At 33.0% G+C, this 19,506-nt stretch overlaps 1 protein-coding gene across 1 annotated transcript in view; it reads left to right on the top strand.

Annotated features, from left to right (window-relative positions):
- LOC148604856 (uncharacterized) overlaps positions 1 to 19,162 on the top strand; it is a 78,366-nt gene extending 59,204 nt beyond the window's left edge. Inside the window, exons 45-52 of the mRNA XM_088548527.1 lie at positions 1,484 to 1,591; positions 3,780 to 4,018; positions 4,330 to 4,652; positions 11,213 to 11,508; positions 12,989 to 13,188; positions 14,849 to 15,044; positions 17,096 to 17,176; positions 19,071 to 19,162. Of these exons, the coding sequence (XP_088404653.1) occupies positions 1,484 to 1,591; positions 3,780 to 4,018; positions 4,330 to 4,652; positions 11,213 to 11,508; positions 12,989 to 13,188; positions 14,849 to 15,044; positions 17,096 to 17,176; positions 19,071 to 19,075 (1,448 nt within the window). The 3' untranslated portion in view covers positions 19,076 to 19,162. The remainder of the gene's footprint in view (positions 1 to 1,483; positions 1,592 to 3,779; positions 4,019 to 4,329; positions 4,653 to 11,212; positions 11,509 to 12,988; positions 13,189 to 14,848; positions 15,045 to 17,095; positions 17,177 to 19,070) is intronic.
- Positions 19,163 to 19,506: the final 344 nt, after the last annotated feature.

Genomic DNA, 19,506 nt, shown 5'->3' with positions numbered 1-19,506 from the left:
AGAAGCAACCATTTAGTATATTATGGGATGAAGGCAATGATAGAGGGGTAAATAACTTGTTTTGCAATCCTTGTACGCTTTTTTGAGGAGGCCAGCAGGTCTGTTATAACCAGTTTTGTAGACATACCTGTTGTTAACATTAGTACCAAACCTTTATGATGTGTTGAACAACTGTTTAAGGTAATTCCTTAAAAAATGCAACTATATTTGCTTATTTTAAAAAATGAAAATTAGTTGATAGTCATTTTCTTACATTCTTAAAACTTTTTTTTTTTAAATTTCATACTGATCAAGAGAAATATCATGGGAAAATGTCATAGGCTTTTGCTCTGATAACTGTACAGTGATGAAAGGAAAGAAAAAACTTTCAAGGGTCATAGAAGCTCAACTTATGGTATTTGATATGTGATTTATCTACCATTTAGCCAAGCTATGATACAAGACTGGAGTTACAGTTACAGGGGAAGTTTGATAACCTTGGGTTTACCCCCTTGGATGATCTGCCATCAACTGAGGATGGAATTGACAACTTCTGGTCATCAACTGGAGAACTTCAAAATCCATTTACAGACACTTATAGATTTGGACTACTTTCCAAACTTACAAAGGCTTGCTCAGTTATTCCAAATAGCAATGCTGATCCTTAGTGATTATTTTTAATGTTTAAAAAAAAATACTTACAGAAATGAGATCTGAGCTGAAGAATGACATAATATGATCCCCCATGTGCACTTAACTAAACCAAGACCTGCATTGTTAGGAAAACAACTCCAGTTATGAAGAATTGAAGTCTGAAAAGAGGGCCGTGCTTTACCAGCCTTGTCTTCAGTGATTTGATGTAAACTGTTGCTATCCTGTTATCTTATAAATGTTATGAAATAATTATATGCTAATCATATGTACATTTTTGATGAAGAAAGTATCTTGTTTACAAAAATATACTGAAAACTCTACTACACAAAATCTTCTGCCATTTTGAAATTGACTCCAGGATAACTCCTGCAATAGGGTTTCAAAAGATTAAAAGGTATGGTAGAGTAGTTGACACTATGCCAAACCTCTACTCTGTTTGGCTGGGTTTATCGAGTGTGACCTTCCTATAGATGACTGCAGTTTTCCCCGCTCATAAGCTTAGCTGCCAGGATTTTTTATCTGGATTAACTTCCATAGCCTTTTACTCTCCAAAGCCAATTTTAGGTCTACAAAGGAGATTGATAGAAATAGAGAATTTGTACATGTATGAATGAACATGAGAAATAAAATCCTAAAAGTGGGGTTCATATTGTTAATATATGGTGTGTGGTTGCTTTTCTTAACTTCTTTGTTGTGTGTTTTGTTCTTTGTGTGTTGTCTTTTTATTTTTGCCTTGTGTAGTCTTGTCCATGGATTTCCTCTGGTTTGCACCTTTGGTATAGTTACTTTGATTCTGCCATGAATTTCTATGAATTACTGTAATTCAATTTTTTAATGTTGTTATTTACAGCTGAAGGATTCTGTAAAGGAGTAAAGTGTGCTGAGAATTCAGAATGTGTTGATGGCCGATGTGTATGTAAAGGTGGCTTTGTAGGTGATGGCCATTGGAAATGTAATCGTAAGTTGGTATTGTTTAATATGAACATAAAATTATTTGTTTTATAATATTTTAAGGAGGTAGACCTAAGGGACATAACTCTTGAAATCAGTGATCAATATATTTGTGTCATATTCATTTTCAACAATGGAAAGTCTATCAAGCTTTCATTTGAAACAGAATGAAATCATTCCAAGTTACTGTGATGCTTACATGAGATTGATGTCAAATGCTGAATACAAATGTTCTAATTAATTGTAAACATAAAATTGTTTTGCAATAATTTAATACAGTGGATTAATCACATTCTTGTTAATTGCATATTCCCATGATTGCATAGAAACTCTCAGAACAAAAATATTTTCCATCTTATCCATGTAAAAAATTCCCTTTATTTGTGTAACATAACACACAAAAATTAGAAAATTCCTCTGAATTGCATAAATATTTTTCAAATTTACTAAAAAAAATGTAACTAAATAGGTAAAACAACAATACATCATTAGTAACTACCTCAATTTTCTAAAAAAAACTTTTTTACAAAAATATTTTCTCTTACTTTTGACTCGACACGATGGCAAGAATCTAATTAAACACAAAAAAAAATATGTCCCACTTAAACATTGATAATATAAGGTATTAATTCTCCTCGAAATGATAATTTCTGTTTACTGCATATTCCTGTTAATTGTATATTTTTTTCTGACAAATAGACTATGTGATTAACAGCAATCCACTGTATATAATCAAAGATCAATAGAATTTCTGATATAACATTTAAGCAGTAAATAATTTAATTTGTAACCAGCATCCTGATTGGTTGATTCTCTTAGGGCAACATAGGTTATTTTGTATGAACTAAATTGGTACATTTGTACTAAGATGTCATTAGCATCAATTGGCCAACAGTTTATGCTTCAAATAATCCCAAACTAAACAATCTTATATGAAGGATCAAATCTTTAATTCTAATATGATGTGCTTCAGAGCTCTGTCCACAGCCGTTCCTATTCCTATTAGAATCCAAATAGACGACGGAAACTCCATTTTATCATTGTTTTACCACAGGCTGGCCATTTATGTTATTATTTCATGCGATAAAATGGAGTTTTGTGATTTATTTCTCAATATGGACTTGAGTTGATTAGAAATTAAACTGAGGATTTATATTATTTTTAACTATTTTTATCAAGTTATGCTTACATAACCAAGGGATGATTCACTCATGTTCAAAAATTGCTTCACAGTTCATGAAGTATAAACTGCCCCAAAGTTAGTTATATGGTATAACTTGATCACAAATTAAAACAATCCTTGAAAAAAAAATCATTTTAAGCATGTTTTATGTGGTAAGTTATACTGTCATTTTTTAAATCATGCAAGAAAAATCAAGGGAACCAAGGTTATAGCGGTAATCAAAAGAATGTAATCCAGGGACAAAGACCAGACATGGAAAACAGACATACACAGCAAAGAACATAAAGTAACTAAAATCATACATACAAAGTAAGAAAAGCAAATGAGCAACTCGGACTCCACTAAAAACTGAATTGTATGTGACGGTGTGCGATATAGAGTATGCGATATAGGTCTTGGACTGTGATACAGGGTATGCGATATAGGTCTAGAGGTGTGATATAGGGTATGCGATATAGGTCTTGGGGTGTGATATAGGGTATGTGATATAGGTCTAGAGGTGTGATATTGGGTATGCGATATAGGGTAGACGATATAGGGTAGATGATATAGGGTAGACGATATAGGGTTTAAACAAACACTTATAATGCACATACAAAAAAGTTATATTTTAATCTAAATATATGATATAAAAGATATCTCATATAGAATATAAGATATCTTTTATAATGAATGAGATATCTTATAACATTTATGGGATATCTTTTCTTATATACTGTACATTATATTAGATATCTTATCAAAAATCGAAAATTTCTACAAGTTGGAATAAATATAAATATATTGTGCCATAGGATTTTGTCAATTATCAACCTCCTTTAGACAACTTTGCTTCTGAAACTCTTGTGAAAAAAGTATAAGATTTTGAAATGAATTCTATCCATTCAAAAGTAATTGTAGCATAAAGAAATAAATATACCTTTTCATACAACCACAAAAAAATTGTGGTTGTATAACGGTATGGTGCTGTTGTATTTTGAATAAGCAATGATATATATTAGATACTCAACAGGTCGATGTATCTGTTCAGCCTATGGCAATGCTTTCATCAGGACCTATGATGGACAGAGTATCTACCATAATGGTGGGTGTACTTACACACTTACCAAATCTACCAGATTCCCTGACCCCTGTGCCTTTAATGTAGAGGTTATGATGTTGGGCAATGCCCCAGGATCATCTACTGTACAAGCAGTTATTATACACATGTATCATCTAAAGATACAGCTAGGACCAGGTTATGATGTTTATGTAAGTTTGGATTCTTTTATTGCATCTCATTGGAAGTTATTATTCAAGGTTGAAATTTTAAATAGGTAGAAATGGAAATATACATGTAGGTATGTATATTTTTAGAAAAGTGAGATCATAAAAAATATTATATTTAAGCTCCTTCATAAAATAAAATAAGTATATTGAAATCTTAAAGATCCATGTTTGTTGTTTACTAAAAAGAGAAGTGGTATATTTTGCCTAATTTAATGTGCAATTATTTTTTTTAAAATTTTGTCCAATATTGGTTAAAATGGAATTTTATAATATTTCTGTCTTAATAATTGCAGGTCAATGGGTTACTTCACTTTGTTCCCTTAGCTCTTCACAGCAAGCTGATACATATCAGGTACACAGGTAACTGGTTGCTACTGACAACCAATTGTGGACTACACCTATGGTGGAATGGTGAATCATCAGTGATGGTTCAGGTAGCTAACTTGTGTAGTAATCATCTGACTGGTCTATGTGGAAACTGTAATGGCAAATATGATGATGATTACAGAACAAGTGAGGGCAATGATGTGTCTGGTTACACACCTGTAAAGAGAGATCTGGAGATTATCAAGAGTTACATAGTGGTTGAACCAGGAGAACAGATTGATTACTTAAAGTATGAACGAGTTTTAAAGTTGTGGAAAAATTTGATTGGGCAAAATGTCCATAATATAAGTCCCTTTTTAATGAAATATAGTGATATTGCCATGCTTTAAAATATGGATGACAATGTGCCTTTGGGCCACCAAGGGTGAAAGAAGGTCTTATAGCCACTAGACTGTGACCATAATTGGTCATTCAGTCACTCTTGAGGGTACATACATAAACTTTTTACCTGCATCACCAAAGGTGGAAGCTGGTCTAGCAGATGGGTCACTCCTTCTGTCCATCTGTCAGTCTGACCATCTGTAACACTTCAGCTTGTCATCACTCTTCTAAAATTATACTCAACAGAAATTCCTGAAACTTGGTATATAGCAAGAACACCATACTTGACTTATTTGACTTAAACCCTGTCATCCATTCCTGGACATAGGTCGTCAATGAAGGATTTCCATTTTCTTCTGTCCTGGGCTAGCTTGTCAATCTAACCCCATGGCCTGCTCTGTTGTTTTTCCTCCAGTTCTGTTGATCGTCTCCATGAGTTTTTAGGTCATCCTGGCTTCCTTTGGCCTTGTGGATTCCAACATAGTGCATGGTTTACAATGATGGTTTTAGACTTTCTAAGAGTGTACCCTATTCAGGTCCACTTCCTTCCTCCTTCTTATTTGTATTTCTATAGGAAGCTGGTTCATCCTTTGCCATATTTCTTTATTTGTAATCTTATCTTGCCATTTGATCTTCAGAATGCTTCTCAAACATCTGTTGGTAAATACTTGAAGACTGTGTGTTATTGCTTTTGTTGTCTGCCAGGTCTCAGAAGTGTATAATAGCACAGATTTTACATTAGAAATAAAGAAATTCAGTTTGGTGTTGATGGAAATTTGTGAGGATGTCCACATTGGTCGTAAGGTCTTAAAAACAGCTGCTGCTTTTCCAATGCGACATTCTATGTCTTTGTCTACACCACCACCAATGCTCACAATACTTACTACCCAGGTATGTTAATATATCTACATCTTCTAGTTATTCTTCATTTAGCTTGAATTTGCTGTGTTTTTCTCATTTATCAGCATAGTCGTTGTTTTTCCCTGATTTATTTGGAATCCAATCTTTTTACCCTGTGTTCCAATGTTGATAATTTTGTTTCAGGGTCTTTATGTCTGTGTAATGGGAAGGCTATATTGTCTGCAAAGTCTAGGTCTTCGAGATGTTTTTGAAAAGTCCACTGTATACCTCTGAGTTGTGAATATGTAGTTGTTTTCATTACCCAGTTCACAGCCAACAAAAAGAGGAAGGGTGATAGTAGGCATCCCTGGAGCACTCCTGTTAATATGTTGAAAGGTTCAGTAAATGTGATTCATGAATAACTTGGCATGCACTTGGTTCATATGCCGATCTAATTATTTTTATAATTTTTTTCTGGAATACCATGATGGTGTAGTAGTTTCCAAAGTGATGATCTATCAATGCTGTCAAAAGTTTTTTCGAAGTCCACAAAACATACATATGGTGATGAATTCCACTCTAAAGACTGTTCAGTGATTAGTCTCAGTATGATTATATGGTCTGTTCAAGATCTATTTTGCCTAAAACCAGCTTGTTTATCGCGGAGACATATGTCAACAGCCGACTTCATTCTTTCCAAAAGTATTCTGTTTAGGATTTTACTTGGAACAGAAAGTAAGGTAATTCCTCTCCAGTTTTTGCATTCTCCTAGATCCTCTTTATTTGGTAGCTTTATGATATGTCCATGTTTCCATTCAGCTGGTACCTTTTCTTCATCCCAGATTTTACCTAGTAGATTATATAGCATGTCCACTGATATGTTTGTGTCTGCCTGCTTCAATGGACTCTGCAGGAATACTGTCTGGACCTGCTGATTTCCAATTCTTTAATAGCTTAACGGCTCTTCTGATCAACTGTTTAGTTGGTCTGTTATTGTTGATGTTTAGAGGAGTTTCTGTTGGTGTAATGTCTGGAGGATCTGTTGGCATTGGACGATTTAATAGTTCTTCATAGTGTTTTTTCCATCTATCCAGTTGTGCCTTTTCATCCGTCAGGACCAGTCCTTCGTTGTTTTTAACAGGTTTTTCAGCTGTTCATTTATTCCATGCAAGTTTTCTTGTGATGTTGAACACTACCTTCCTATTTCTTTTGGCTGCTGCTTCTTCATGTTCCTTGGCTAAGTTGTCAATAAATCTCTTTCGGTCTTTCCTTACTGCTCTTTTTACATCTTGATGTTTCTCGTACTTTTGTTGAGCTTATACTTTTGCTACCCTAGTTTTACTTGTGTTCAAAGCTGCTTTACACACTTTCATCTACGTGATCTTAGAAAGGGTGTCTAAACTAATTCATTCTGGTGTTGCCTTTTCTTTTTCCCTATGACTTTGTCACATGTCTCCTTCCATATATTTCTTATCTGTTCCCATTGCTGTTCCACTGTAGTGTCTTCAACAGGAAGATCTGAGAGTGCCTGATAGTGATTGGAAAGTTCTAAATGGTATTCCTGTTTGATGTTTCTATCTCTGAGTAGGTCAGTGTTATAATTATGGCAGGTTTTTGTATCCATGTATTGGTAGTTCTTGAACTTCAATTTAATTTTACCAATTTAAGTAGGTGATGGTCAGATCCACCGTCAGCCCCTCTGTTATTTCTAACATCTACAAGTGATCTCTGGAAGGTGCTACTAATTCAAATGTGATCTATCTGGTTTTCTGTATGGTGATCTGGTACCCATGTTATTTTATGTATTCTTTTGCATGGGAATACACTTCCACCAATTACCAAGCTGTTTAAGGTACATAAGTCTGTAAACATTTCGCCATTTTCATTCATCTCTCCAAGACCTTCTTCTCCCATAACCAACTCATGTCATGTATTACATGTACTATCACCTCCTATTTTTGCATTTAGATCTCCCATCACTATGAATATATCTTTCTTTGTCTTAGAGTTAATCTCTGTGGTAGCTGTTGGTGGAAGTCTGATTTAATCTGGTCATCTGTGTCATTCGTCGGTGCATAACATTGTATTATGAAAACTTTTCTGAGTTTTGTGTAAAAGCTTGCTTTGATAATGCGTGGTGATATTGTCTTCCATCCTATCAGAGATTTTGATGCACTCTTAGATAACATGAGCCTGACATCTTCAGTATGTGGTGCTCCTTCTTGATGGCATGAGTATAACAGTGTTTCACCTGTTCTTAATTTCATTTGTCCTGCATTAATCCATTTAGTTTCACAAAGTCCTAGAACAGACAGTTGGTATTGTTGCATTTCTTTTGGTATTTTCAGGTGTATTTTTCCAGCTTCATACATTGTTCTAACATTCCATGTGCCAAATAGTGTGTTGTGTCTAGGTGAAAACGGGGGCATTTGCATGATTCTTTCCTTTCGTCTTTGACCTCCATGCATCATAACAGTACTATCAATACTACCTATTTCACCCAGCACATTGTTTGAATGATTTTTCCTTCTTGACGTTTCTGTAACAAAAAGTTTTCTGTATAGGGTAGTTAGCCCTATGACAACCTTCTACGGGGAGGATCAGATTTTCCTGTAGGGGTTTTCCATCCCTAAGACGATTGTTGTTGCTTACGAGTTCCATCTACCCAGATTTTCTGTCTGGATTTACTTCCATAGCCTTTGGTTCAATAACCTGATCACAAGGCAGTGATACTATTTGACCCATAGCTTGGGATTAGGTTTGTAGGCATCAGGGCATGTCCATACACCGGTTGGCCATGCATGCCATGCATTTCGGGGCCTTGTCTCCTCCGAGACCTTGTGTGTTAGCCTGGGGCCACAAGGTACCCAGTTACCATCTACCACCTCGTGGAGGATCCTATTTCTAAGACACCATATTTAGTTGTGTAAAATATCGAGAAATTTTTATTCTCTACTTTTTATGGGAGTTATGCCCTTTGAACTTCAAAATTTTTCATAAATCATCTTGTATCAGCTTGTCATCTCAACTCTTCTGAAACTACTCAACAGATTTCCTGAAACTTGGTATGTAGTACACTATATGTAGTTGTGCATATTATCAGAAAATTTTATTCTCTAATTTTTTTTTGCCCTTCAAAACTTTGACAGGACTTATAATGTTATACAAATTTCTGGCGTCCATCTGTGGTAAACATGTTGTACCATAACTTGAGAACAACATATCTAAATTTCTTGAAACTTAACAGAGTTGTTTCTTATGATGGTCAAAGTTTTTTGCAAAAATCAGATTAAAACTTTTTACAGGACTTTGTAAAGATCTAAAGATCTTTAATTTTTGGTGATGGTTCAATATTGTATTTTCAAGTTAAATGTTGTTTTCACATGGCTTCACAATTTGAAAATGACTTATCCAAATTTCTTGAAATTTAAAGCAGTTATTTGTTATGATGGTTGAACCGTCTGTATACTTTTTGGTGATAATCAGATTAAAACTTTTTGAGTTACAGGACTTTGTAACTAAAAAAAGGAACGATTTATCATTATTTTTCACATGTTGCACCTTAACTTGAGAACAACTTATCTTAAGTTCTTGAATTTTCATTTAGTTGTTTCTTATGATGGTCATATTGTCTGTATATTTTTTTATGGGAATGAGATCAAAACTTTTTGAGTTACATGACTACTAAATTTTTTATTGAGCTATTTTGTATAAAAGGGTTGTTTTTTTTTCACACTTCGTGCTGTAGGCGGGGAATTCAGGAGGTGCATTTGTCCTTAAAATATATGTATGGGTGGTTGGGTCACGAACAACTGCCTCCCAACCCTCCCACACATTTATTGATGGAAAAACTTTTAGAACCAATATGGGGAATTTATTTCAGAGAAACATTATACCTTGAATGCTGAAATATGTTGTAACAATGTTTGTTTCTCTCTTTTATCATGAATAAGAAACGAGTCAGGATATACTTGGCGTGTACAACCCTGTATTATTCCATAAAATTTATTGTGTGTTTTTTTTTTTACTAGATGACGGGTGTTTATGGGCTCGTGGTGTAGCTGTTTATTATGGGAGTTATGCTTCTTTTAACTTATTAATTTACCATGAATCATCATGTATCAGCTTGCTGAAACTACTGAACTAAAATTCATGAAACTAAGTATTTTGAAAGAATACCATATGTAGTTGTAAATATTATTAGGAAATTTTGATTCTCCAAATTTTATGATTGGTATTCCCCTTCGAACTTAGAAATTTACTATAAATCTTGTCATCACAACTCCTCTAAAGTTCTACTCAGCAGAATTTCATTAAACTTGGTATGGAGCAAGAACACCATTTGTTGTCACGCATATTATCAGAATCTTTTTATTCTCAAATTTATTTTGGGAGTTACGCCCCTTTGTCATTGCCATTTCTTGTTAACTACTCAACTGAATCATGAAACTTGGTATGTGTAATAAATACACCATATGTTGGTCATATTATCAGTAAATTTTGATTCTCCAATTTTTATGGAATATTAAATCTCCGTCCTTAACACCTCTTTTTGTCGCATTTTCCTCTGCAACTATTAATCACAGCTGCAGTGCAGAGCAGGTCCAGACATCGATTGGTATCAATTGATAGCTTGTTACTTAGGGTAACATACATTGTACTTTGTGTAAGCTATAAATTAAACCTATAGTTTTGGGGTTTTTGACCCTTTAGGATCAAAATACCTTATGTTGCTGGTTTCATGCCTGGAACTCCCTACTGTTTCTGAACATTTTACAAAAATATAGTCCAAATAATCTTAATTTTATATCATTCAATACATCTTTTATAACCTTTAAATATGTTACTGGCAATTATTCAACTCAATGATATTTTTTACTATTTCTGCAAATGAAATTAAGATCTAGTCTTCAAATGATCTGAAGATTTGAGGGACTCCTTTTTAGCATTGAAAGGTGTTAAATAATAAATTTGCATTTAGGGAATGAAGTTCTTGCAGTAATGTGTCAAGAAGCATTATATTTGCTGAGCATGTTCCATTTAACACAATTATTAGTCAAATTCTCCATCCCATCATTAATGTTTTATGATTCATAAACAAGAAGTGAAGAGCAGTAATTTTAACCAAGTAAAATTAGCAGGAAAATTCAAATTGATAAAAAGAGTCTTATTTTGAAAATCTTTTATTGATCAAGGAAATTATTTTTTCTGCAGAAATTGGTGCCATTTGAGTTTGTTACAGTGTAGGATAATACTCTGTTGATATAGATTTGAATGTGATTGGAAATGAAATTTTGAACAAGTTTAAAAAATTGGCAAAAGGGATGTGGGAGGGCCTGAGAACCGAAAGGAATGTGGGAGGACATGAGAGCCAAGGATTTATATTTTTAAAGTAGGCCTTAGAATGCATATTATTTTCTTACGCTATTAGAAGATGGTGATAGTGTTAAATTTTTGTTGGACCTAGTTTAAATTCGACTCCGACTTTTTAGTTATAAAAAAAAAGAATCATATTTATTAGCAAAGTTATTACATGTGTACTAGGTTTATTTTTATTTATGTGTCTCAAGTACTATTAACCAATGTATTTGTGGCTAGAGTATAATTACTGGTATCCTATATTAATAGGTGCATTGGAAGTCTAAAGATGTGTTCAAAGTGTACACCTGAACAGGAGAAGTTTGTAGCTGAACCAAAAATGTGTGGATTCCTCATGCCTGAAAATTTACACAGCCCATTCAGAAGGTGTATGCATCTCTACCCTAATCTAGCCAGAACCATGTTTGGTGCTTGTAGACGTGATGTATGCCTTAATTTTGCCCATACAGCCCTTGTTCATCAGCTTGCCTGCAGCCATGTAAAGCAGATGGCTATGGAGTGTTTACACAGAGGTGTTCATGTTAACAACTTTAGACATCATTGTGGTATGGTTATAAAGAGTTATTTACACATTTTACATTTTTATATATCCATGCAACAAATGAGTGATATATTGGAATCACCTTTGTTTGTCTTCCATCCCATTGATTCAAATTTTCAGAGGAAAACTGGTTTAAAAAATCATGGCTTCCACTGGACTGATTGAATTCAAACCAGAGATTTTGCTTTATATAAATATGTTGTAAGGGATTTTGGTTTCTATTCCATATCAACTTTCTGTAGAATTTGGGTACACCTTGCACACAGTTTGAACAACTTCTCATTTATATGCCTGTTATGATACTTTGTATCAGAATTCACATTGTACCAGGTGGGAAAGGATTAGTGTAGCTGTTACAGCGCATTCAATGATAATCTTCATTGGATAGAGTTAGTCTTCCTTTGATCAGATGACCATCACCTAATGAACTAACAATCTTAGATTGTTAACTGAATAATTGAGAAGATTTATATATATTTTTTTGTCTTTGTAAGAATCATGCAAAATCTGAAAAATATGATACACCCCAAAAAAGGCTACATATTTTTATTTTTGTAATTAAGTTGTTTTATGGGTGTATATTATGAAATGTGTAGTTATTCATTCCGATCTGTCTGCTCTTAGGAGATAATCAACATTGAAAATCCAGTAGATACTATTGTATTTGAGTGTTATTTACAGAGTTATCTCCCTTAATTTTGAAATCCACAGTGCATTCTATATAATTTTTATATCCTATGAGCACAGGTTATATGAAAAACCAAATGTTAATTTCTGTTTACTAAAGCATTTTAAACAAAATATCAAAAATAAAAATATGTAGGCTTTCCAACCATATATCACATTTTGCATGATTCTTAGCTGGAGTGCTAATTAAGTACTTTTCCATCTAAGAATCAGGAAAAATGTGTATAAGGTGTTGCACATGAAGGAAAAAAATGCAGATTTTATTGCATTAACCAAGTATTTATATCTGATAGCCTCCAGAAATAACCATCAAAGTGTTTGTAAAATTTACCTTTTTAAGATAGGTCAAATTTAGTTGAAATGCACAATGGCAAAATGGTGGTAAAATTTGCCAGCACTTTTTCCCTATATAAGCAGTCAAGATATATCCACATCACAGATGCTTCAGAATAAATTTAAATAACTTATTAGTTGTTTTCTAGATGTATTTAATATATTTGAGGCAAAAAAGACCAAATTTAGAATTATGATATGCCACACGTTGCCCGATTCTTACACAGAATGGTACTGTGGTCAACTTTTCATTTTAATCTGTGTCTGTTAGAAAGTTTAGATCTCTGCTTTGTTATCATTTTGGATTAGGGTATATTTCATTTCTTGTCTCTGTGTCTACCACCACTAGGTTTGGGTTTACTTTTTAAAGCATTATTTTTCTTTTGTGCATAAAGGAATTTATAACGTGTATCAAATTGATACAACATTTTCTGTAGTAGAAATTATGTCTGTTTTTATTTTAGGAATCAGATGTCCCACCAATGCTGTATATAGCATGCAAGTTACTGCATGTCCTGCTGATTGTATGGATAGGTCACCTAAATGTAGTGGGCTGCCGTTCTCTGAGGGATGTACCTGTAAGGCAGGGTATTTTAGGAGTGGACATGACTGTGTGCCTGCCAGTCAGTGTGGTTGTTATTGTCCAGATAGACACTATATACCAGTGAGTCGATACTTAAGCTGAATTTTTAGATCACCAGGTCTGAAGGGCTATGAGAGCTAATGCCATCATTTGGCATCTGTCTTCATCATCTTTGTTAACAATTTTTCGACTCTTCTCCTCTGAAACAACTAGGCCAATTTGATCTGTTACAAATCTTTCTTAGGTGATTCTGCATAGAACTGATGTGGAATTTTTTATCTTTAGAAAAAATGTGGCTGTTGTTACTAAAATTGAATGTAGGGGTTAGACGAAAGTTTTGTCACATATATTTCTAAAACTATTTGGTTAAGCCAAATTCTGATATGGGGGTAAAAGTGTTTAGTGTGATGAGATCTATCAATGGTTAAATTTTTATGTATATCTGCTAAGCCATGTTGGAGTTATTGCCCTTTTTTGACATTTTTTCGCTCTTTTTTAATGTTATTTATTTTAAAGTGGGGATTTTTTTATCAATAAAAAAACCATGGCCACCTTTACTAAAAGTAGAACATAGGGGTCTGACAGAAGTTTTTCTCATGTTTCTTCAAAACTGTTAGGGATAGCCAATTTCTGACAAAACTGTTAGGTGTAGCCAAATTCTGACTGGAGTAAAATGTTTAGCATGATGAGATCTATTTGTGGTCAATTTTTTGTGTTAATCTGTTAAGCCATCTTGAAGTTATTGCCATTTTTCCATGTTTTTTTCCTATTTTTAATGTTATTTCTTTCAAAGTCTTCTCAGAAACTACTGGACAGAATTTAATGAAAATTGATCTGCTTTGTTAGATATGAGTGTTAGGAATTTTTATCCAAGAAAAAAAATGGTCCCTTTTACAAAAATAGACTTGCTTATTGAACCAGGTGAGTGATTTAGGCTCTTTAGAGCCTTTAGTTAAGATCATTATCCATTACCTTGAGTCATTCTTGTCACATAATTTTTTTAATCTATTTTCATTATACCCCCTTCTCCTACAAATGGAGTTTGGAAGAAGGAGTATATGGTAATCATTTGTCATTTGTGATGAAAATAGGCAATATCCTGTCATGGCTAACTGTAGTATTTTTTGTTTCAACTTTTAAAGCAGCCTGTCCACCAAATATAGTCTTTGTCTACTATTATCTCTTACTAACAAAGCCATAGCTAAGACCTTTTTAGTGGAGAGGAAAAAAACCCAATATATTTTCAACAAGGGGTCTGGTGGCCATACAAAGCCCTAGAAGCTCTGGTATAAATTTTGTATTCTGGCCATTTCCTGGTGCTTATTTTAAATTTATGGTTTAGTAGAAAAATCCCGAATATATTTCTCTTGTTTGAAATCAGTTTGAGTAATAGTGAACTAGTTGTATTATGTTTTATTCATATGAAATAAATTGTTTATGGACATTTTGTATGCAGTGGACAAGTGCTGAGAAAAATCCATAGAACTTATACATGTTGATCGACTACAAACAGGCACATTATATAAAGTATAGCTGTTACTCAGTTACAATTATTCTTGTAAGATATGATTTTTTTTTTCGTATTTGTTCAATATTTTAGTGAGCCAACTGCATGTCTTGCCTCAGTAGGTGCTACAAACATAACTAATTTTTTACCTAGTTACATGTATATTGTGCAAAGAAAAAAAAACAATTAATTTCTTTCTTATATGTTCTTATAAATTTAAGCATACTTTTCCAGTTAGCTAAGTCATACACAGTTAAAGATTGTTCAGAGACAGTAAAGTGCATGATCGTACATAACAGACCAGAATTTCGCCATACTGAGATGGGGGTCAAATGTCACCAGAATGCAACATGTAGTCTGAGGAATGGTATCCCTACATGTCAGTGTGTGGATGGGCTGATAGGTGATGGATATAAAACATGTCAACATAGTAAGTTGCATATTGTTTCTATGCTGACATACCCTTTTCTATTAAGAGAATAGAGTACTGGGAAGCAGAAAATGCCTACTATGAAAATACTACTGTTTGTGGGGTACCAATTTTTGTGGTTTTCGTGGGTGAACCAGACCATGAAATTTGGTTCCCAATGAAAAGCAGATTCCCATTCGTGTGTGTACTGAAAACCTCAAAACCACAAATTCAAGAACCCACGTACTTGTGTATTTTCCCTAATCCATGAAAAATTGGTATCCACGAATTAAAGTACAAAAAAACTTTCTCAGTGGAGGCTGGGCTGACTAACATTCAGTAAATACAAAGTGTTTTGGTTTTTTTTTTTCTGGCTGCAATTTGTTCAACAATAATAATCCTTATCTTTAAAACATTTTAAAACAATTAACATTATAAAAAATGCTTCAAATTGACACTTGAAAAACATATTTAAAAAAAATCCAAGGAAAAACAAAGCATAAAAGTGTAATTGGGGACGAAAAGCCTTTAAAAACTATGCTAAAATTGTAATGGTAAGCAGGTCTTGTCACTCCTTAGTTAAAACATTTATCAATCATGTCAACGTAGTAAGTTGCATAATGTTTCTGTGAACAAAAAGGTAGTTAAGTTAAAAAACTCCATATTTAGGTTGCATAATGTGAGGTTCTTTTTTTTTTGGATAGAACCACATTTAGTGGGTATACAATCAATTGATTACAAAGACAGGCATATTTTCAGCTTTTGTTGCTGTCATCACTACTTTAGTTTTATGGTCATCATCACAATTTAGTAACTGATTTGAAATTTGTATTTTTCCTTAGATTTCATGTCTTTACTTAGCAAACTTGATGCTTATCAGAATTACTCACTTGCAATTCAACAGGTGCTGCTGTCTAAGCAGTACATGCTTATCCTTGCAGAGGGTGTTTTGTCACTCCCTTTTTTGTGAAATATCAGATTGCAAGTGCTTTGGTTTTTTAGTGTGCTGTCTTATCTTCAGTATTTACATGTTATTGTATTAAATTTTGTTGTCTGAATTATGTTTCTTTTTCTGTTTTCTTGTTATTGTCATGTCGTTGAATTCCAGTGTCTATGGATTGCCAATCTGTTTTCATGTTATTGTCATGTCTTTGAATTCCAGTGTCTATGGATTGCCAATCTGTTTTCATGTTATTGTCATGTCTTTGAATTCCAGTGTCTATGGATTGCCGATCTGTTTTGATGCTTCATTATGGGCCATGTTGCATTCATGCCAAATGACTAATAGAATGATGAATGTCAGGTTGGCAGGCAAGGAAAACATTTTTTGCAACTTTTTTCTCTGCAGCTACAGATCACAGTCACTAGATATTTGGTATGCAACTTCAGTCCCATATCATGGGAATGGGATTTCAGGTCTGTCCTACCCCTTCTTCCTGTTTGCCAACTTGTTGTATTTTTCAATGGTAACCCTGCCATTTCTGTCTTCAACCCATTTTTTTTTGTGTGGAAATTTTGTCAAGTATAACTACTATGAAATACATGTAACAAGTACATTATTTATTAGTGAAACCTACTTTAACCCCAAAATACTTGTAGATATTCTTAAGTTCATGCAAGTTTGCTACTTTAAATGCCTTTTAAATCTTGCGAACTGAACACATACCTGCACTGAGCAATATCATCAGTTGAATAACTATGAAGGGTTTCAATGACCGTAACTCATTTTTTTATATCTCCTGTAAATATCTGGGTTTTCTGTAGAATACAACTGGTATATAACATTTTAGTGACCCATTTTTATTCTGTAAGATAAACATATATACTGTAAATGTGCTAATTTTCATGGTTGCTAATTTTTGTGGATATTGTCATTTAGACATATTCATGGTTATCAACTTAGTGTGATAATGTTGAAAATCAATTTCACAGGTACTATTTTTCGCTCTTTTCTGTCCACCTAGAAATCACGAAAAATTAGTACACTGCAAAAATTAATATGTTTACAGTAATCAAGAGGACGAATAACACAATTAACAATGAAATTTTCTTTATTCTATTTTTTTCTCCAGAAATTATGCCAGTTACCAGATCTGCACAGCCTGTATCTCTGAAGAATGTACAGCACAGATTTTTTGATAAAATAATTTATGGTAAATCATTTGATTTTAAACAAGCAGTGGCAGGCGGGGTGTGGCGGGCATGCTCCCCTTAAAATTTGCAAAGCCGGGGTTGTCAGGGGTAGATTTAGGTGGTTTTGAGGCGAAATTTTAACCATGCGCCCCTCCTCTTAATATAAAATCCTGGATCCATCCCTGACAAGTATCCACTGTCTATTAACCTTTAAGTTGTAGAAATGTATTTATTTTTTGTGGCGTACCAATTTTTGCTATTTTCTTGGTGTACAGAAAAGTGCAAAAAAACGGTACCCATGAAATTGATTTTAACACTATATAATGCTTAGCATTTTTCAAATCATGAAAATCGATACCTGCAAAAATGTTGTCTTGAGAGAATCTGCAAAAGTTAATATGTTTACAGTAACCCAAAAATGAACATGTGAAAGGGGAAGTCTACTCCACTGTAAATAAAAATAAACTCCCAAAGGCAGTCTATGGACTTTCATTCAGTTGTAAGCAATTTCCAACACATGCAATCTGTCTTTAAATGGTCTCTGAAATAATTATACTTGTTCAGTGAAATATGCAGAATACATTTTCCTCTGAAACACATGCAGAAGAGCCACTTTAGATAAAGAGTTGTTTACTGTAAGTTAAGAGAGAATTAGAAAGTTTTTTATACTACCTACTCTATAAATATGTCAAGCAAAAGGGGACAAATATTATTAGAAAATATCACAGATTTTGTAATATTAGAAATTTAATTTGAAATATTACAAAATGAATTTCTATTATTAAAAAATCACTTTGCAAAATTGCAAAATCAGTCACATTTTTTTAATAATACAAAATGATTTTCTTACATTAAAAAATCTTTTTTTAATATTAGAATGATAATAATAAATATTATTAAAATTCAATGGGATATTAAAAAATTGTTTTTTTTATATTAGAAATTCAATTGAATTTTGAATATCAAAAAAGGGTTTTGTAATACTAGAAAATGAATTACACAAAAAACACTTATTTTTTAATATTAGAAAACATACCTTTTTGATATTACAAAATCATTTTTTTTAATATCAGAAAATATTTTTTAATAACATAAATTCATTTTGTAATATTAAAAATTCATTTTCTAATAATACAAATTTCTGATTTTGTAATATTAGAAAATGAATTTCTGATATTTAAAAATCACTTTGCAATATTGCAAAATCAGGCACATTTTTAAATGATACAAAACGATTTTCTAATATTAAAAAATGGTAATTGAATAAAACAAATCCATTTTCTAATATTAAAAAATCAATATCTTATATTAAAAAATTGTTTTTTAATATTAGAAATTCAATTGAATTTTCAATATCAAAAAAAGGGTTTTGTAATATTAGGAATCAAATTTGTAATATTGAAAAATCATTTTTTTATACAGCATATGGAACATAATCTGAGAAATCAGGTAAATAGAAAAGGCAATAATTTTAAAGTGTTTGCCTTATTTCTATACAGAATGTCGCATTGATTATAAAATACAAATAAGACTTGCATCTGGTTTGGAAAGTTATACAGTCAATTTTTTTCTACACTTTCCTGAACTTTTTGATGATCCTCAATTCGTTATTAACTAACTAAGGGTTTTTTTTAATGTCCTGGACTACCCTGTCGGGTCTCGCCCGTACAGCCCAATTTGGTGGGCTTTAAATAATTTTGCTTAGTTATTTAATTGGTATTTTATTCATTATTAGAAATACTGGATGCATTTATACTATAGAAAATTGACATAGAGTATATTGACATCACCCTGCATTACTCTAAATTTAAGTACGCCTGTACCTAATGAACTACATATTTTCACTGCTCAGATGAATATGAAATTGCATTTCAATCTATCTTGCTGCACGTTTTTGTGTTTTTCTGTTTTCAGGTTGAATATTTTCAATGATGCTTAGAGTCAATACTTATAGGAGGAAGTTTTAATATGAATATAATTGTTAATAAATTATTGAACATTTCAAAGTATTTTATTACCAAATTGTAACATGACTGCCTCGATGGTTTCATGGTACTAAGGGTCCAATCCCTGGCTAAGTATAACTCAAGATTTTAAATTCTCAGCCAAGCATACATTATATATGAGATCAGTGACATCTGGTTGGGTCAGAGCCAGAACAATAGAAGATGGTCTTAGATAATAGTGTACAGTTTGTTGAATGGAACCCCTGAGTTATTAACGGAACATCAGTGGCGGATTCAGAGGGGTTCAAAAATTGTCATTTGCACGTGTAAAATGCCAAATAATGTCTTAGCACCGCTTTTTTTCTCTCTGGGACCTCGGCTGGAACACCTCCTTTTCAAAGTAT

The sequence above is a fragment of the Perna viridis genome, chromosome 10 (assembly GCF_037379345.1).
Source record: "Perna viridis isolate PV_CMFRI_1.1 ecotype Kerala chromosome 10, ASM3737934v1, whole genome shotgun sequence".
In the NCBI taxonomy this organism is placed as follows: domain Eukaryota; kingdom Metazoa; phylum Mollusca; class Bivalvia; order Mytilida; family Mytilidae; genus Perna; species Perna viridis.
The sequence above is the reverse complement of the archived record's forward strand: the minus strand, read 5'-3'. Positions and strand labels throughout refer to the sequence as shown.